This window comes from Lycium ferocissimum, chromosome 1 (genome assembly GCF_029784015.1).
Source record: "Lycium ferocissimum isolate CSIRO_LF1 chromosome 1, AGI_CSIRO_Lferr_CH_V1, whole genome shotgun sequence".
Lineage (NCBI taxonomy): Eukaryota > Viridiplantae > Streptophyta > Magnoliopsida > Solanales > Solanaceae > Lycium > Lycium ferocissimum.
Window position 1 is genome coordinate 17,214,884 of NC_081342.1, and position 13,965 is coordinate 17,228,848.

At 34.2% G+C, this 13,965-nt stretch overlaps 1 protein-coding gene across 1 annotated transcript; it reads right to left on the reverse strand.

The window, feature by feature from the left end:
• Positions 1-508: 508 nt before the first annotated feature.
• LOC132050651 (U-box domain-containing protein 3) lies at positions 509-6,134 on the reverse strand. Its single transcript, XM_059442010.1, has 4 exons — positions 5,661-6,134; positions 3,690-3,806; positions 1,680-3,557; positions 509-830 (listed from the first exon to the last, which is right to left on the reverse strand). The coding sequence occupies exons 1-4, from the start codon at positions 5,934-5,936 to the stop codon at positions 765-767; spliced, it is 2,337 nt and encodes a 778-aa protein (XP_059297993.1). The 5' UTR covers positions 5,937-6,134; the 3' UTR covers positions 509-764.
• Between the last annotated feature and the right edge of the window lie 7,831 nt (positions 6,135-13,965).

Below are 13,965 nucleotides of genomic sequence, written 5' to 3' on the forward strand. Positions count from 1 at the left end.
TCATTTTCTTGCACTAAAGTCATCATGAAAATCGTTAAATTATTTCTTGTAATAAAATGTCACTCCACTTCACCTGAGTATCACAGAAAGTCATTAAGAGGAAACAAAAGTAACATTTTACATTATACCCGAGCAAAGTTAAATGACTTGTCGGTCACCAAAAAAAAAAAAAATTAGTGACCTATTGCGATACTTAGGCAGGTTGAATGAACTTTTTGTTACAAAGATAATTTAGTGACTTTCTATGACTTGAGCAAAGTTGAGTGATTATTTCATTACATAAAATACATTAGTGGCTCTGGTGCAATAAATTAAAAGTTTGAGATATCATCTATATATGAAATCTACCCTATTAGCAATGAACTTGGTCGTTTAGAAAACAACATATGTTTCATGTGGTCAGCAGATGGATCCAGTGTACTTATTCTAACATGAATATTCACAACTTCTCACACATACAATATATCTACTAGCTAACAAATTGTCTTATAGAGATGAAAAGCAACCATAGGAACAAAAACTTATTAGCATATGTTGCCAATCGTGATTTAGCTATAACACAAGAATCTACTACCATTTACATATCAAAGTCCTAACCAGTAGCATAACAACTTCCTAATGGTAAAACAAACAAGAATGGGAAAACTACAGATGATTATTTTTATGAAAACAAAAAAAAATTGCTCCTGGAAAGAACGACGACTCTCTGAATATTGAACCCAATGGCAAAGCAACATATTATTGACTGAGCCAATACTTCTACATCATGACTTCCCCCTCCCCGTGCCTCCTTCACGCTGGCTGCGGAAATGACTGAGAAGTTGTTGTGCCTGCTCCATTATAAAGAGAAAATATAAAAGTTATCATCCTGAAGCTAGGAAAATATACATTAAGAAAAAGGATAAAGAAAGCGAAAAAAATCTGTGTTGTGGCATCCCGTTAAACACACCCATGTTGCATCGTGGTGGGGGTATACCAAATGTACTTATAAGCAGCCTTGAATTTGTCAGAAGGGCAAGCTGTGATGCACACCAGAACTGTATGAAGCCTCCTAAGACGGAGTAGAATCTTTTCCTATATATAAATGGTTTTCTAGTCATTGGATCCGCAGAAAGTAGATTTTGTTTTAACAGATACAGCCTTCCATTTAAAGATGATCAGGGAAAGTGGTTGTTGGGTTACTCGGGTAAAATGAAGCGTACTTCAAGCCTTGTTACAGAATTGTGGAGCATTAAGCAAGGATCAAATGCCGCGAACCAAATAGATTATCCGCTTAGACCTATTATTGAAGATTGTAGATATTTGCTGCAGCCCAACAAGGCCACAATTAAACATTCTGGAGAGAGGCAAACCAGTGTGCCGATTTTCTAGCAAATGAAGGACACAACCATGCAGAGACTTTCTGTGAAGTAATGCATTTAAGGACTTGGAGTTTCTACTCCTAGCAAACTTAAGCCGTGTTGCTTGCGAACGATTTTCAGATCTTTATTTAGTTTGTTCCACTGTATCAACCAAAAAAAAAAAAAAATTGTAGGCCGGCCCTTTAATTTCTCAGGCACTTCGTTTAGTAAGCAAGTGACATTTAGGGAGAACAGAAAGATTGAAGTGAATAGAGCAAAATGGGAACTGTTAGAAATAAGAAAAAAGAAAAGAAAACAAAAAAACACAAAGCTACATACCTTCTCCTTTGCTCTTGGGGAGCCCGACTGAGCCAATGCAACAAGAGGTGGGACAGCACCTTCTTGCAACACTAATCGACAATACTTGGGACTGTTGAGACACAGTTGCAGCAGTATTGAGGCAGCATTTTCCTTTCCCCGATGAGATCCGGTCTCAACAATCTCGACTAGTGATGGTATACCCCCCTCTCGGGCAATAGCTAAGCAGCCCTCTGAAATGGTAGACAAATTTGCAAGAAGAGCAACAGCCTTATCGACCATTTCATTCAAAGGGTCCAACAACTTAATGAGATGCTTCACGGCTCCAGCCTGAATGATGCGAGCCTTATTTTCATGAAATATTGACAGGTTAAACAACGCTGTAGCAGCATCTTTTTTCCCTCTTAAGGTACCTAAACCAAGAAGATCGACCAAGGCTTTGACTGCTCCTGAACGACCAATCTTTTTCCTGTACTCTTCCAGAAGAGACAGACTAAAAAGAGCTGCAGCAGCATTCTCTTTTGCTCCAGCATTTCCTGTTCTCAGAACATGGATAAGGGGTTCAAGTGCCCCTTGCTCCGCAATCACGGCCTTGATGTTTTCATTTATTGATAAGTTTAGTAATGCTGTGACAGCATGCTCTTGAGTTAGTTTCACATCAGAGTGTAGCAAAGAGATAAGTGGAGCAATAGCCCCACACCGGCCTATAATAGCTCGGTTTTCCATGTTGTGCTTTGCAAGAAACCGTAATTCTGCTGCAGCTGTCGTTTGCACCTCAGTTGATTGACTTTCCAAGTCTCTAATAAGCTTTTCAACATGGGAACTCGTGGTCAGATCATCAGACATCGACTTTGTTGGTAAGGAAAGTTGTCTAGCATGGTTGTGGAGTCCATTCACGGCCATTTCACTCATTGTTTTGGAGCTGTGATATTGCCTTGTAGACAAATTAGGAGAATTCCCAACAGTCTTGTTGCACGGAGAAGAAAAGCGGTAATCACATTGTACCTCTCCAGATGTATCACTCACATTATCATGTTTGCTTGATATCCTTGAGACATCAGTTGACGCCGACGGAAGATAATCAATACTGGAAACAGCACTTGATACCGACTCACTCCTGCTGTGGATATAGGAAAGCCCTGGGGATGTGTGGCCAGATTTTTCAGACTCCCTTATACGGCATGCACCAAATTCTTCTTCACTTAATTCAGATGTGCAATCAACTTTCTGACTTTCAAAAGCTTGCCCGCCTTGATGACAAAGTCTTGACGTTGAATTGCTGGTTTCTGAAGAACCTCGCACATCGTCCATATTAGTAAGGTGTCCAGGTTTAGATGAGATCCCGTTATGAGTGGAGTCAGTATTCCCGTCAAGCCTCACTTGGTTTACCTCACACCAATTTTCTATCAGAGCTTTAACTGTGTAATTTGGGATAAGATTTGAATGTGCGAGTGCTTGAAGGGTTTTTGGGCATGTAGTTAGTCCATGATCCAGCCATTTTTGAATGGAAGCCTTCTCATAAGTTTGGCCTGAAGCAATAATCACGGGATTCACCATCAGTTCCAAAGACAAGGGACACCGGAAATAAGGAGGGATCTTAATACCATCTATGGCCTTGAAGGTGTCAAGTTCACGCATACAATCACGAATATGAGAGAAGAGGTCTACGGCAAAGGTGATCTTATCTAAATCTCCTTTCGTTTTATTATCTTTAGCCTTCATTCGCTCTTTCTCTAATGCAATACATTCATTCAATAGTTCTTCATGAGATGCCAAACAAAGAGAGTGAATAATTTCTGTCAGATTTTCAGAGCCAAGGATCTTTCCTTCTTCCTGAGCCACATTCATGTGTTTTGATATTTTCCCCACTTCAAAATTTTGAAGTTCCTGTAATAAGTGCTGAAGCACAGGTAACTGGAATCAGTCGAGCCACTGTCAAGATCACATACTTATTGCACTAGCTTTAACACAATATTAACAAGAAAAGAAAGATCATTAACAAGGAAAGAAAGATTAAATGATGTTCCCAACCTGAATTTCAGAAGGACCCAGAGTAGACGGTGATGATTCCGGTAATTTACATAAAATGTGAGATAATTTGAGTGCAACGCTCTGTATTTTCAGCAACTCCGGTTCACTCTGCAAAACCTGAAACATCAAATATCTAATAAGTTCTTGTCAAGAAAAATAGAAGCGGTCGCTTTTTGTTAATTCAATAGAACTAGATGATATGTGGAAAAAAAAATCTTTCAGAGAGAGAAGGAAGAAAACTGGCGATTTTACGGTAGAATGAGGCCAGGCACGGAGCTTGATTTTCTACAGATTTTACAAATGAGGAAGAGTAAAGTAAATTGACTATATATCCAGATTTCAATAATGGTCGCCCTTCTCCTCCAAGGAGGGAGACAAAAGTGTTGGGGCACTGATAAGAATATCATTCTCACGAATCATGAGCTTACAAATGACCATCTGAAATAGTTATAGTCATATTGATCTACTCCCTCCGTCCCACTTTGTTTGACACTTTCCACTTTTCAAGAGTCGAACTTCTTAATTTTGACCATGTGTTTGAACATAGAATCTTTAAGTTTTTCGAAATAAAATTTACATGTTTGGAAACTACATAAAAAGTGCTATAAGTCACCATAATTAAGAATTTAAAATATTTAAAAGACATACAAAAACATTACGGTCAAACAACAACTCGTTTGACTCTCGAAAAGCGAAAAGTGTCCAACAAATTAGGACAGAGGGAGTACTATATTTAACCCCATTTAGAACAGCTATATAATTGTAACCTAGAGATCTTACTCGGCAAGGATATCACATAAAAAGCCTGCAGAAAATTTGCCCAAAATGAGAATTACTAGATACATAAAAATTCATTCTATTTATGTGATAATGCCACTTCAGTGTTTCTGCACTGTGAGATAGTCGTTGGAGTTGTGTGTTACATGATCTGTAGATAGCAGGCCTGGTTGTGTAACGTATCTGAAGACTTTGTTAAACGAACGTTATCTTAACATAAGAAAAAGTTGGTCTGACATAATCAAAGCAAATAAAATGACATAATAACTAATCAGCAGCACAATTGAATGTCAACACTCACTATAAGACAGTTGAGGATACCGTGTACAGGCAACCAAGAGTTGTATTATTTTTGGAGAGTAAGACTTCCCTCAGAATTATCCACAATGACTAGTATCAAACAAAGGAAAGCAAACTAACAAGAATGGAAAAGGAAATGGCATTGGCATTCAGATCCTATCCAATGAGAGGAAGTTTCATGTGCATGTGCTTAATCGACGCAACATTGACAACATAGAATTTACTCAAGGCATGGTGAATCCTTTAATTTGTATTCTGATGATATTTTAGAATGAACTAAGCAATAAAATATATGCAACAGAAACAACCAAGCACAAACTATTTGAAAGCTGAAATAGAGCAAGTGTATACTTAATTGGGGAACAGAGCTATAGACAGTCATAACTCCGCCCTGCAACCTACAGAAATCCTGAATTTTGCATTTGGGGTCTGTTTGGTATGGAGGAAAATTTTTTCTATGGAAAATATTTTTCTAGAAAATGTTTTCTTGGAAAACAAGTGGATTTCTTCCTTAGTTTCTAATTGTTGGTACATAAGCAAAAAATATTATCCCAAGAGCGTTTATATGTAATCTAGCAAAATACTATCAGGGTGGGATGGGGTTCAGGGGTGGGGGGTGAGGGAGGGAGTCAAGGGTTGGGGGCGTTGGTGGGTGGGAAGGAGACAATGAACGTGGAATGTCACTTGTGGAACTTGTTTTCCCTACTTTCATTAGGGAAGTCATTTTCCTCATTTTTAAGTAACTCATTTCCCTAGAACACATTTTGACCAATCAAACACGGGAAAATTGGAAAATGTTTTCCTTCATAGCAAATACACCCTCGGTTTTCCTTCATTTTGTGAGCATATTTCTTTCTACACAACAGAGAGAGGAGAATTAAAATGGTGACTTACCCAGAGAATCTTACTCCTCTTAGGAGACCATTCTTCCAGTAATTCCCTAGCTTCATTAATGGCAACATCTAGTTCTTCACACTGCCTGCATATCGTTTCATCTGAAGGAGCTTTTTGTTGAGCAACATCATCAAGTACTGATTTTAAAAGCTTCAACAAAGTCGCAATATCTTTGTAGTTCTTTTGACCAGGCATAGTGTTTGATGTTAGACATGTCACAAGGTGAATGAATCGAGAGATACTGTTTATAAGGCACCTTACAGATGTCAACTCCATTAACCTGTCATGCAAAAATCTAGTAACATATTATCCACACAGTCAATTGCAACGGAAAATCAAGAATTCTCCGACAGTAAAAACTAATCAGTTTGGTAAATTTCTTGCCCCAACATATAGAATAATCTTTCCATATTCGAACTTCCAAACCGTTTAATATATTTCCTCCAATACTATAACCTTAACAATTTTTCACAGGTTTCAAGAATTTAATTTATTTCACCAACCTATTTAAACTTTAATCTGATGTTTTTTTCCTATCAAAATAACTTCTCACTTATCATTTTGATACTTCTGCAAATGCTATTTATAAACACAAGTCAAAATAACATTGTAACTCTACGCCCAGGTGTCTCATAAATAGAATGGATGCAAAGCTTAAAATAAAGTCCTCTTAATCAAAATGTAAGACAGTGTAGTGGCTCATCTCAGTCATCGATGTGATTAATTAATATAAAAGAAAAGAAAAAGAAAAGCGGAGAAAGAACGTTAACAAGAACAGGATATCAAGAGAGAAACCAGTGCAATACAACAAACACACAGTAGTTAGGGCAGTTATAGGTGATCTAAGCGCATGACGTGAATCCATATATCGATCTTATTATCTTTTCAATGAACTAAGAACTAGAAATGCTATCCTGAAACATTTTTTTCATATAGCTATCATGTGCTTAGATGTAAAACAGTATGAATACAATTACTTTATATCAATTGTTTGTCTTACAATTCCTTAGAAGTCAAAATCTACTACTTCAACCATATTTGCACACAGATTGGACAAAATTAGCACAAATTTTCAATTTAGAGTACCCTGAGCAGTAACAAACAGCACTAGACAGCAATTATCATCAAATTTAATAGCATAACCTATTTCCTTAAATGAGTTCCCATAAATCCTCTTCTTTTTCGTTTTCAGTTTCCAAAGTTTAGATAACAACAACAACAACAACATACCCAGTATAATCCCACCAGGTGGAGTCTGGGGAGGGTAAAGTGTACGCAGACCTTACCCCTACCTTAGGGTAGAGAGGCTGTTTCCGGTAGACCCCGGATCAAGGAGAGATGAAAAAGCATCAGGAATAATAAACAGTAATAATAAGCAGTCAAAGCAGCAAGATAATAGGGTAACGTAGTAAAAAAAACAATCAGATCATACTAGTGATAAGAACGGGCAGTTCAAAGCGGTACAAAAAGGCATGGCAAAATTCTATAGAAAGCAGGATAAAGCAGGCTGTCCAAAATTCAAAAACATTTGTTTCCAACTGCCATATTAAAAAAGAGAACAAACAAACCTCAGCTTTATGTTGTGAAAATAAACATAGCCAAGCAAGTTTAGCAGTAAAAAACAACCTATAAATCCATACAATTTCTTCCAGTGAAAGAAAAAAAAAAATCTGCAACCCAAAGATTAGATATTTTTAGCACATATTACATTGTAAACACAGTTATTAGCAATTCCAACCCCTAAAAATTAAACATAATTACAATTTACACCTACCTTAACCAAGAAAACCTGAAAACAGACTTTCCTCAAAAAAAATTGCAAGAAAAAACAAAAACAGCTATTCTACAAACTAAAAACATAAAACCCAATTAACATATTAAATTAAAAAGCATGAAGATAGCAGCTTTATGTTATACCTGAAATGAAAAAAACCAGATCTTGAAGAAACAATGATGTTTCAAAAAGAAATAATTTTCAACATAAGTATTCAATGTGTAGCATCAAATAAAATTCAAGAACCAATGACCCCTTTTTCCCCAACAATTTTTGCCAACCCTCTTTGCAGTGCTTCATTGTATAATAAAGAGAGAGAGAAAAGAAAGCCTGCAATTAACAGGGCAGCAAAAGAAAAAAAAAATGGTAAAATTTGTGGGACCCATTATGGCTGCAAGATTTGTTGCTGGTGGTGCTTGTGAATTTATTATTGTATGTAATAATTAATGATTATGTTAATGAAGGGAAGAAATGTGATTAAGGGGATTAAAATATTGGGATAATGGGAATCTAAAAACAAGAACTGATAAAAGGAGGAATGATATCTAGGTATAGATTGTAGAAAGTGCCATCCATTTACTTTCCAGAAATGACCAGTATTTGTAATGACTAATTTACCCTCATGGATTAATTTTTTTTTTTTTTTTTTTTTTTTTTTTTTTTGGCTTTCCCACGTTGTATCCGGCACCTGCATTAGAGTCTGATTATATCCGAAAAATCGAGAAATGCTTTCACTTTCAATTTTTTCATCTCAACACTGGCCCCCAGAATCTCCTTAAAAGAGAAATGTAGTATCATCGGTTGGGCCACATTCTTCAGTGGTTCCTCCTGGATGAATTACTCAATCACAAAATATTATTATTACCAAATGTATTGGGGTGTTAAAAGGAGGATATTTCAAGTGGGGTGAATATAATGATATCCTGTGCTGGTAGGTGAATTTCTTATTCTTTTTTTATTTTTGGATTTTTAATCACAAGTTGTCTTATCATAGTGATTCACAAGTTCTTAATTACATTATATATATAGTTAAGTTTAAATTCAAGTTTACTTGCTCTTATTTCAAAGTGTAAAAATCATATAAATTGTTTCCAATTCTGATCTACATTTATTTATGAAAAAATCAGAGTAGAAATTTTTAATTATTTAATAAAATTCTCATGTGAATAATATTCAAGCAAATGGTTTTTGTAATTCAGGTTCCAGTAGCTGTGGTCCTTCAATTCCAGCTTAGCATGACAAAACAAGAAGTCGAAGACTAAATGCACCAATTACAACTTGTTTATTTCAATTTATCGTTTTAAAGAGGAAAAAAAGCTTTTGAAAAGATTAAAAACATTAATTATGCTAACTAATCATTGGCAACAATGTGTGGCTAACATGAAAGTGGCGTCACTTTAAGAAATTGTGGAAAACCAGAACATTCCTCTATGACGATTGACGAGTCAAAGGGTCTCAAATCTTTTTATTTTTTATTTTTCATTGAGTCAAAGGTTATCTAATGTAGTATTTATTTTCTATTTTTATTTACCTCTTCAAAATTTCTGTATTATGACTATTTTACTTAATTTTTCATTTAAATTTACATGACTCTTTAATTCTCTTTAAAATAGTTTACATTTCTATCAATAATTTTATTTATTTTATTTCACAAGTTTCTAGAACTTAAATCTGATTAATACAAAAAAAATTAACGTGATGTTTTTTCTCTCAAATTAATGTTTTTTCCTTATATAGTGAATCAAATTTAATAATTTGTATGCTTGGTATAGTCGTATTACATAAAAGGAATAGTTGGAGTACTTTGCTATTGAAGCTGAACGTGCAAGAGAGAAATCAAGTATATTTGTTCTGGGAGTTTATTTATTTATTTATTTATCACAAGAAAAATGTTTATTTATTCTGAGCCACAATAAAGTAAAAACGCTTATTTTAAATAAGGAGATGACAGTCTTTAATTATCTATTTTTGGTGGCTGAACAGACACCCCTTTCCCAAACAAAAAAGTGTGGATATTAAATTATGACCAAGGACGACTTGAGAATCACTGTTAACATCAAAATTGACTATTAAATCCATGCAAGTTTTTTTAGAGTGCCCTTTACTATTACTATTACTACCAAATTAGAAACTCAAACAGCAAGTTGGCTTTTGCTAGCGTCAAGTCAAAACTACCCTAAAGTTGGCAGTAGGGACATGAAAACATTGATCACGCATGGCCCCATTCACGTATCGGTCGATGACATGGAAATCATAGGTTGTCATAAATTTTCACCTTTTGGCAACCTGTGTTTCAACAGATTTTTCACATTTTCGAACTGAATAAACTTTTTTGTGATTCTTTTTAAATTATAATTTATACTCCTATAATTAGAAGGATAAGGTGTCTTTCGATAGTATTATGCCATGCCTTTCTATATTCTTTGCTTGTTCTTACCTACGTGATTTGTCTAATTATTTCATTTGAAACTTGTCTTATTATCTTTGCTATTGTTACTTTATTATTATTAGTGGATATTCTTATTGATGCTTTTCATTTTCTTTTAGTAGATCTATTTGAAAGCTTGTATACTCTTACCTGGTCAAAAGGTAGGAGTAAGGGGCATTTTCACTTCCCATACCCCATTTCTGGTGAGATTACACTGAGTATGTTATTGTTGTATAATTAGAAGGACAACTTGACATTTTATAAGTTTACAAAGAAATGTAACAAAGATCTAGTGTATATTTACTTGTTTCTAAAATTTTGTTAAATACTTACTTATCAATTCAAAGATTAGAGGCATATGCAGCCTTTGTGGAATAGATTCATCTTAACCTAATATATACAACATAGAACAAAGATGTATAAGTGACAAATTGCTATAAAGTTTAACAAGTATATATGAATTATATGAACATATAATTTTTAAAGTACAATAGTAAATTCAGTGCTAAGAACTTTAAAGATTGAACCCATCAAATGCAAATCATGAATTCACCTCTACTATTTCTAGGTGAAGTGCACAAATAGTCTTATTTGGGCTGCTTTTAATATTTCAACCAAGGTTTGAAATTTATTAAGTGGGCGTTTGGCCATAAAAATTATTCACTTTTTTTCGAAATTTTTTTTCACTTTTTTTTTTTTTAAGCGTTTAGTAATAAAAAATTATTCACTTTTTAGTTGAGTTGTGATGAATTAAAAAACAAGAAAAACTTGTTTTTCAAAATTTTTTCCTTTTTTTCACTTTTTTACACTACATTTCACCAAAAACTATAATTTCAAAAACTATGGCCAAACACAACTCCAACTCCAACTCCAACTCCAACTCCAAAATTCCAAAAAAAAAGTGAAATATTTTTTAGTATTTATGGCCAAACGGCAAAAGTTTAACCAGTCGCTTAAAAGAAAAAAAAAAAAAAAAAGCAACATGCTTTTCTTCTTCTTCTATTTCTTCTTTCCGCTTTCTTCTTTTATGTTTTCTTCTTCTACATCTTTTGATCCTTTTTTCACTATATAGAACACTATCTGCCCAAAGAATCATTCTCTTTCACTACTAATTCACAAATTGACAATCCACATACACACCTTCATCGATGAAAGTTAATTTTCAGTGTCTCGCTTATCGCAAATATCCAAAATTCATCTGAATTCTTTCTCTTCTAATCACAACAAAAGCTTGGATATTATTGTTGGCTTTGATATAATGCAGAATAGAGATATACAAACTAAGTTTGATATATACAAGCTTGAAATTGAACTTCACGAAATAGTGTCTTGAACTTTTGAATTGAAAAACTTAACTTCAGGACACAGTGTCATTGAAATTTAAACTGAAAAAACTGAATTTAAGGATACCAAAGTTGAAAATCCTTAAGTTTGAGTTGTACAATTGAACTTAAAGACAGAATGCACTACAAGAAAAAATATATTTGGCAACAATTTTTTTTTTTTTTTGTCATAGATTGATTATTGTTGCAGAAAAATCTTTTTTGACAAAAAAAAAATTTGTTGCTTAACTTTTTTCAACGAGTACATTATGCAACAACGTCTGCAACAAGCTTTTTTTTTGTTGCCAAAAGTACTTTGTGCAACAATAATCAATACTATGACAACAAAATGAAATTCTTTGGCAACAAAAAAATCACTTGCCAACAATAAAACTAAGTTGTTGCCAAATATAAAAAATTTTATTCTTACATTTCTATACTTTCTTGTAGTGATGTCTAAAAATTTTGAATAGAATACACTAAACTTAAGGATATATAGTCCCAAAGTTTTGAAGTATGAAACTGAACTCCAGGGCAGTCATATAGCATCTTGAAGTTCTGAACTAAAACACTGAACTTCATGACATTCATGAATGTCATGAAGTTTTGAACTAAAAAGAGTTCAAGACGCATCGTCCTGAAGCTCAAGGAAGCGAAGAAGAAGTACATTTGCCTTTTTCCTTTTTTCTTTTTTTTATTTTTTTTTATTTTTTTTAGGTTATAGCTAAGTACTATTCTAAATAATTTGCACATGTTGGATAAAACTTATTAACGGTCCTAAAAGTGGCTACCTTGTGACATTTCTACGCTATTTCTTGAGTGGTACTAAAACTTAAAATAAATAGATTTGAAATTTGTCCAGAAAATGCGTATACATAACAAAGAATCTGTAGTTTAAATACAAATCCGTTTTTCCCCTCTATTTAAACTTCAATAACTTACGGTAAATTTAGGCAGAGCACTCATAATGGAAGGGCCCTGATCAACTTGCTTACCAACTTTTGGGCAATAGTAAGTCATCGTACAATAAATAGATTATTTGATTTTGATGGGTTAGTGTAGTAGGGGCCGACCATATTTTTCTTGTTTGTCCTCATTCCTTTTTTTATTTTGATGAGCTGAGAGTTAGTGCTTTTATTTTAACTCCTTGTCCTACTTTGGTCTGTAGTACATTTCAGGTGTTACAAGCCTAGCCATTGCAATTTCTTTCCTTCTTTAAGCAGGAAATATAAAATATAGGAGTATAGTAATATTTATGTAACTCAATCATACAAAACATATTTTAGCGTACACTAGGAAGACAAATATTAGCACTAACATACAAAATGGATCCAAACTTCACATGTAATGGGTTTTGAATCTGAAACCTATTGATTTTAGTATCCCTCCTTGACTTTAATTTTTAACCAATCTAACCATAGTTATATTTCCTCCTGCCGTTTCATTTTAAACGATCCAATTTGACTTAGCACATAATTTGAGAAAGAAATAGAGATATTTAAAATTTGTGGTCTTAATTCTTAAATATACACTAACATACAGACAAGAAATTTCGCTACCTTAGGACCATTATAGTTACGATCTCTGTTCACCGGGACTTTAATTTGGTCGTCGGCTCCCCTGTCATCAAGTTACCAACTTTCTTGATCTTCTGGCACTGGGCAGGCGTCAGCCCTAGAGATCGATAATGACCGATCCTCGCATGAATTGCTAAGGATCCAATAAGTCCAACACTGATTCCTTTCAGATGTGTCAATTGGGCAAATAGGTAGCCAAGTGCGGAGAGGATAACTGCTGAAAGCATCTAAGTAGTAAGCCCACCTCAAGATGAGTATTGTTCTCCTATTCCGACTTCCCCAGAGCATCCGCTAGCATACCCGAGACAGCGATGGGTTCTCTGCTCCATTAAGGATAAACATAAAGCTAAGTCATTTTCAAATTTAAAAAGAAATTATTATTTTTAGACAACTAAAAATGAAAGAAGGTCACGTAAACTGAAACAGAGGGGAGTAATAGTTAATGGTTATATGGATAAGCAGGAGATAAAAAAAATTCTATAAAATAATGATGGTCAATGATGATTAGCATAAAGCACTTGTCAATGGGACATTTATCTACCTTATGAATTAAGGTTTTGAATATAGGATTTAGGATAGAGATAAAAGGGCAATTGTTTCAGGCTGTCCCATATTAGGTCAAAAATATGCAAAAGAAATTCTTAAATGTTGGTTAGGTAGGGGGAGAGATAAGACAGCAAAAAGATTATGGGAACCAACTGCGCCTAAAAAAAGAACTAAACTACTACAACTACACTGCCTTTGAATAATAACAATGACATACTACAATCTTTTTTTAAAGAAAGCATATCTACACATGGGGCTCGTTTTTTAAAAGAAAGCATATCTAATGTAGGCTCGTTTGGTTAGAAAACAAGTTATGCAGGGATAATTAATCCCGGGATTAGTTATCTCGGAATTGTTATTTCATCCTCAATGTGGGATAAAAAAACACTATTATCCCGGGATAATTAATCCCCGGGATAATTATCCCGAGTTTTTATTCCAACCAAACGTGGGATAAGGCGGCATTGAGTTTTTATCCAAGACTATTTTTGCTTATCCATCATACTAAACGAGTATGTTTATAAATGGAAACATTTATCAAACATCAAATGTTTAGATCAAAACAATGTATATACTACACTTTTCTCACATAATTATGATTAGTTAATGTATACTCTCACCTCAATTGATCATTCCCTTAATAGTACTAAATTTATGT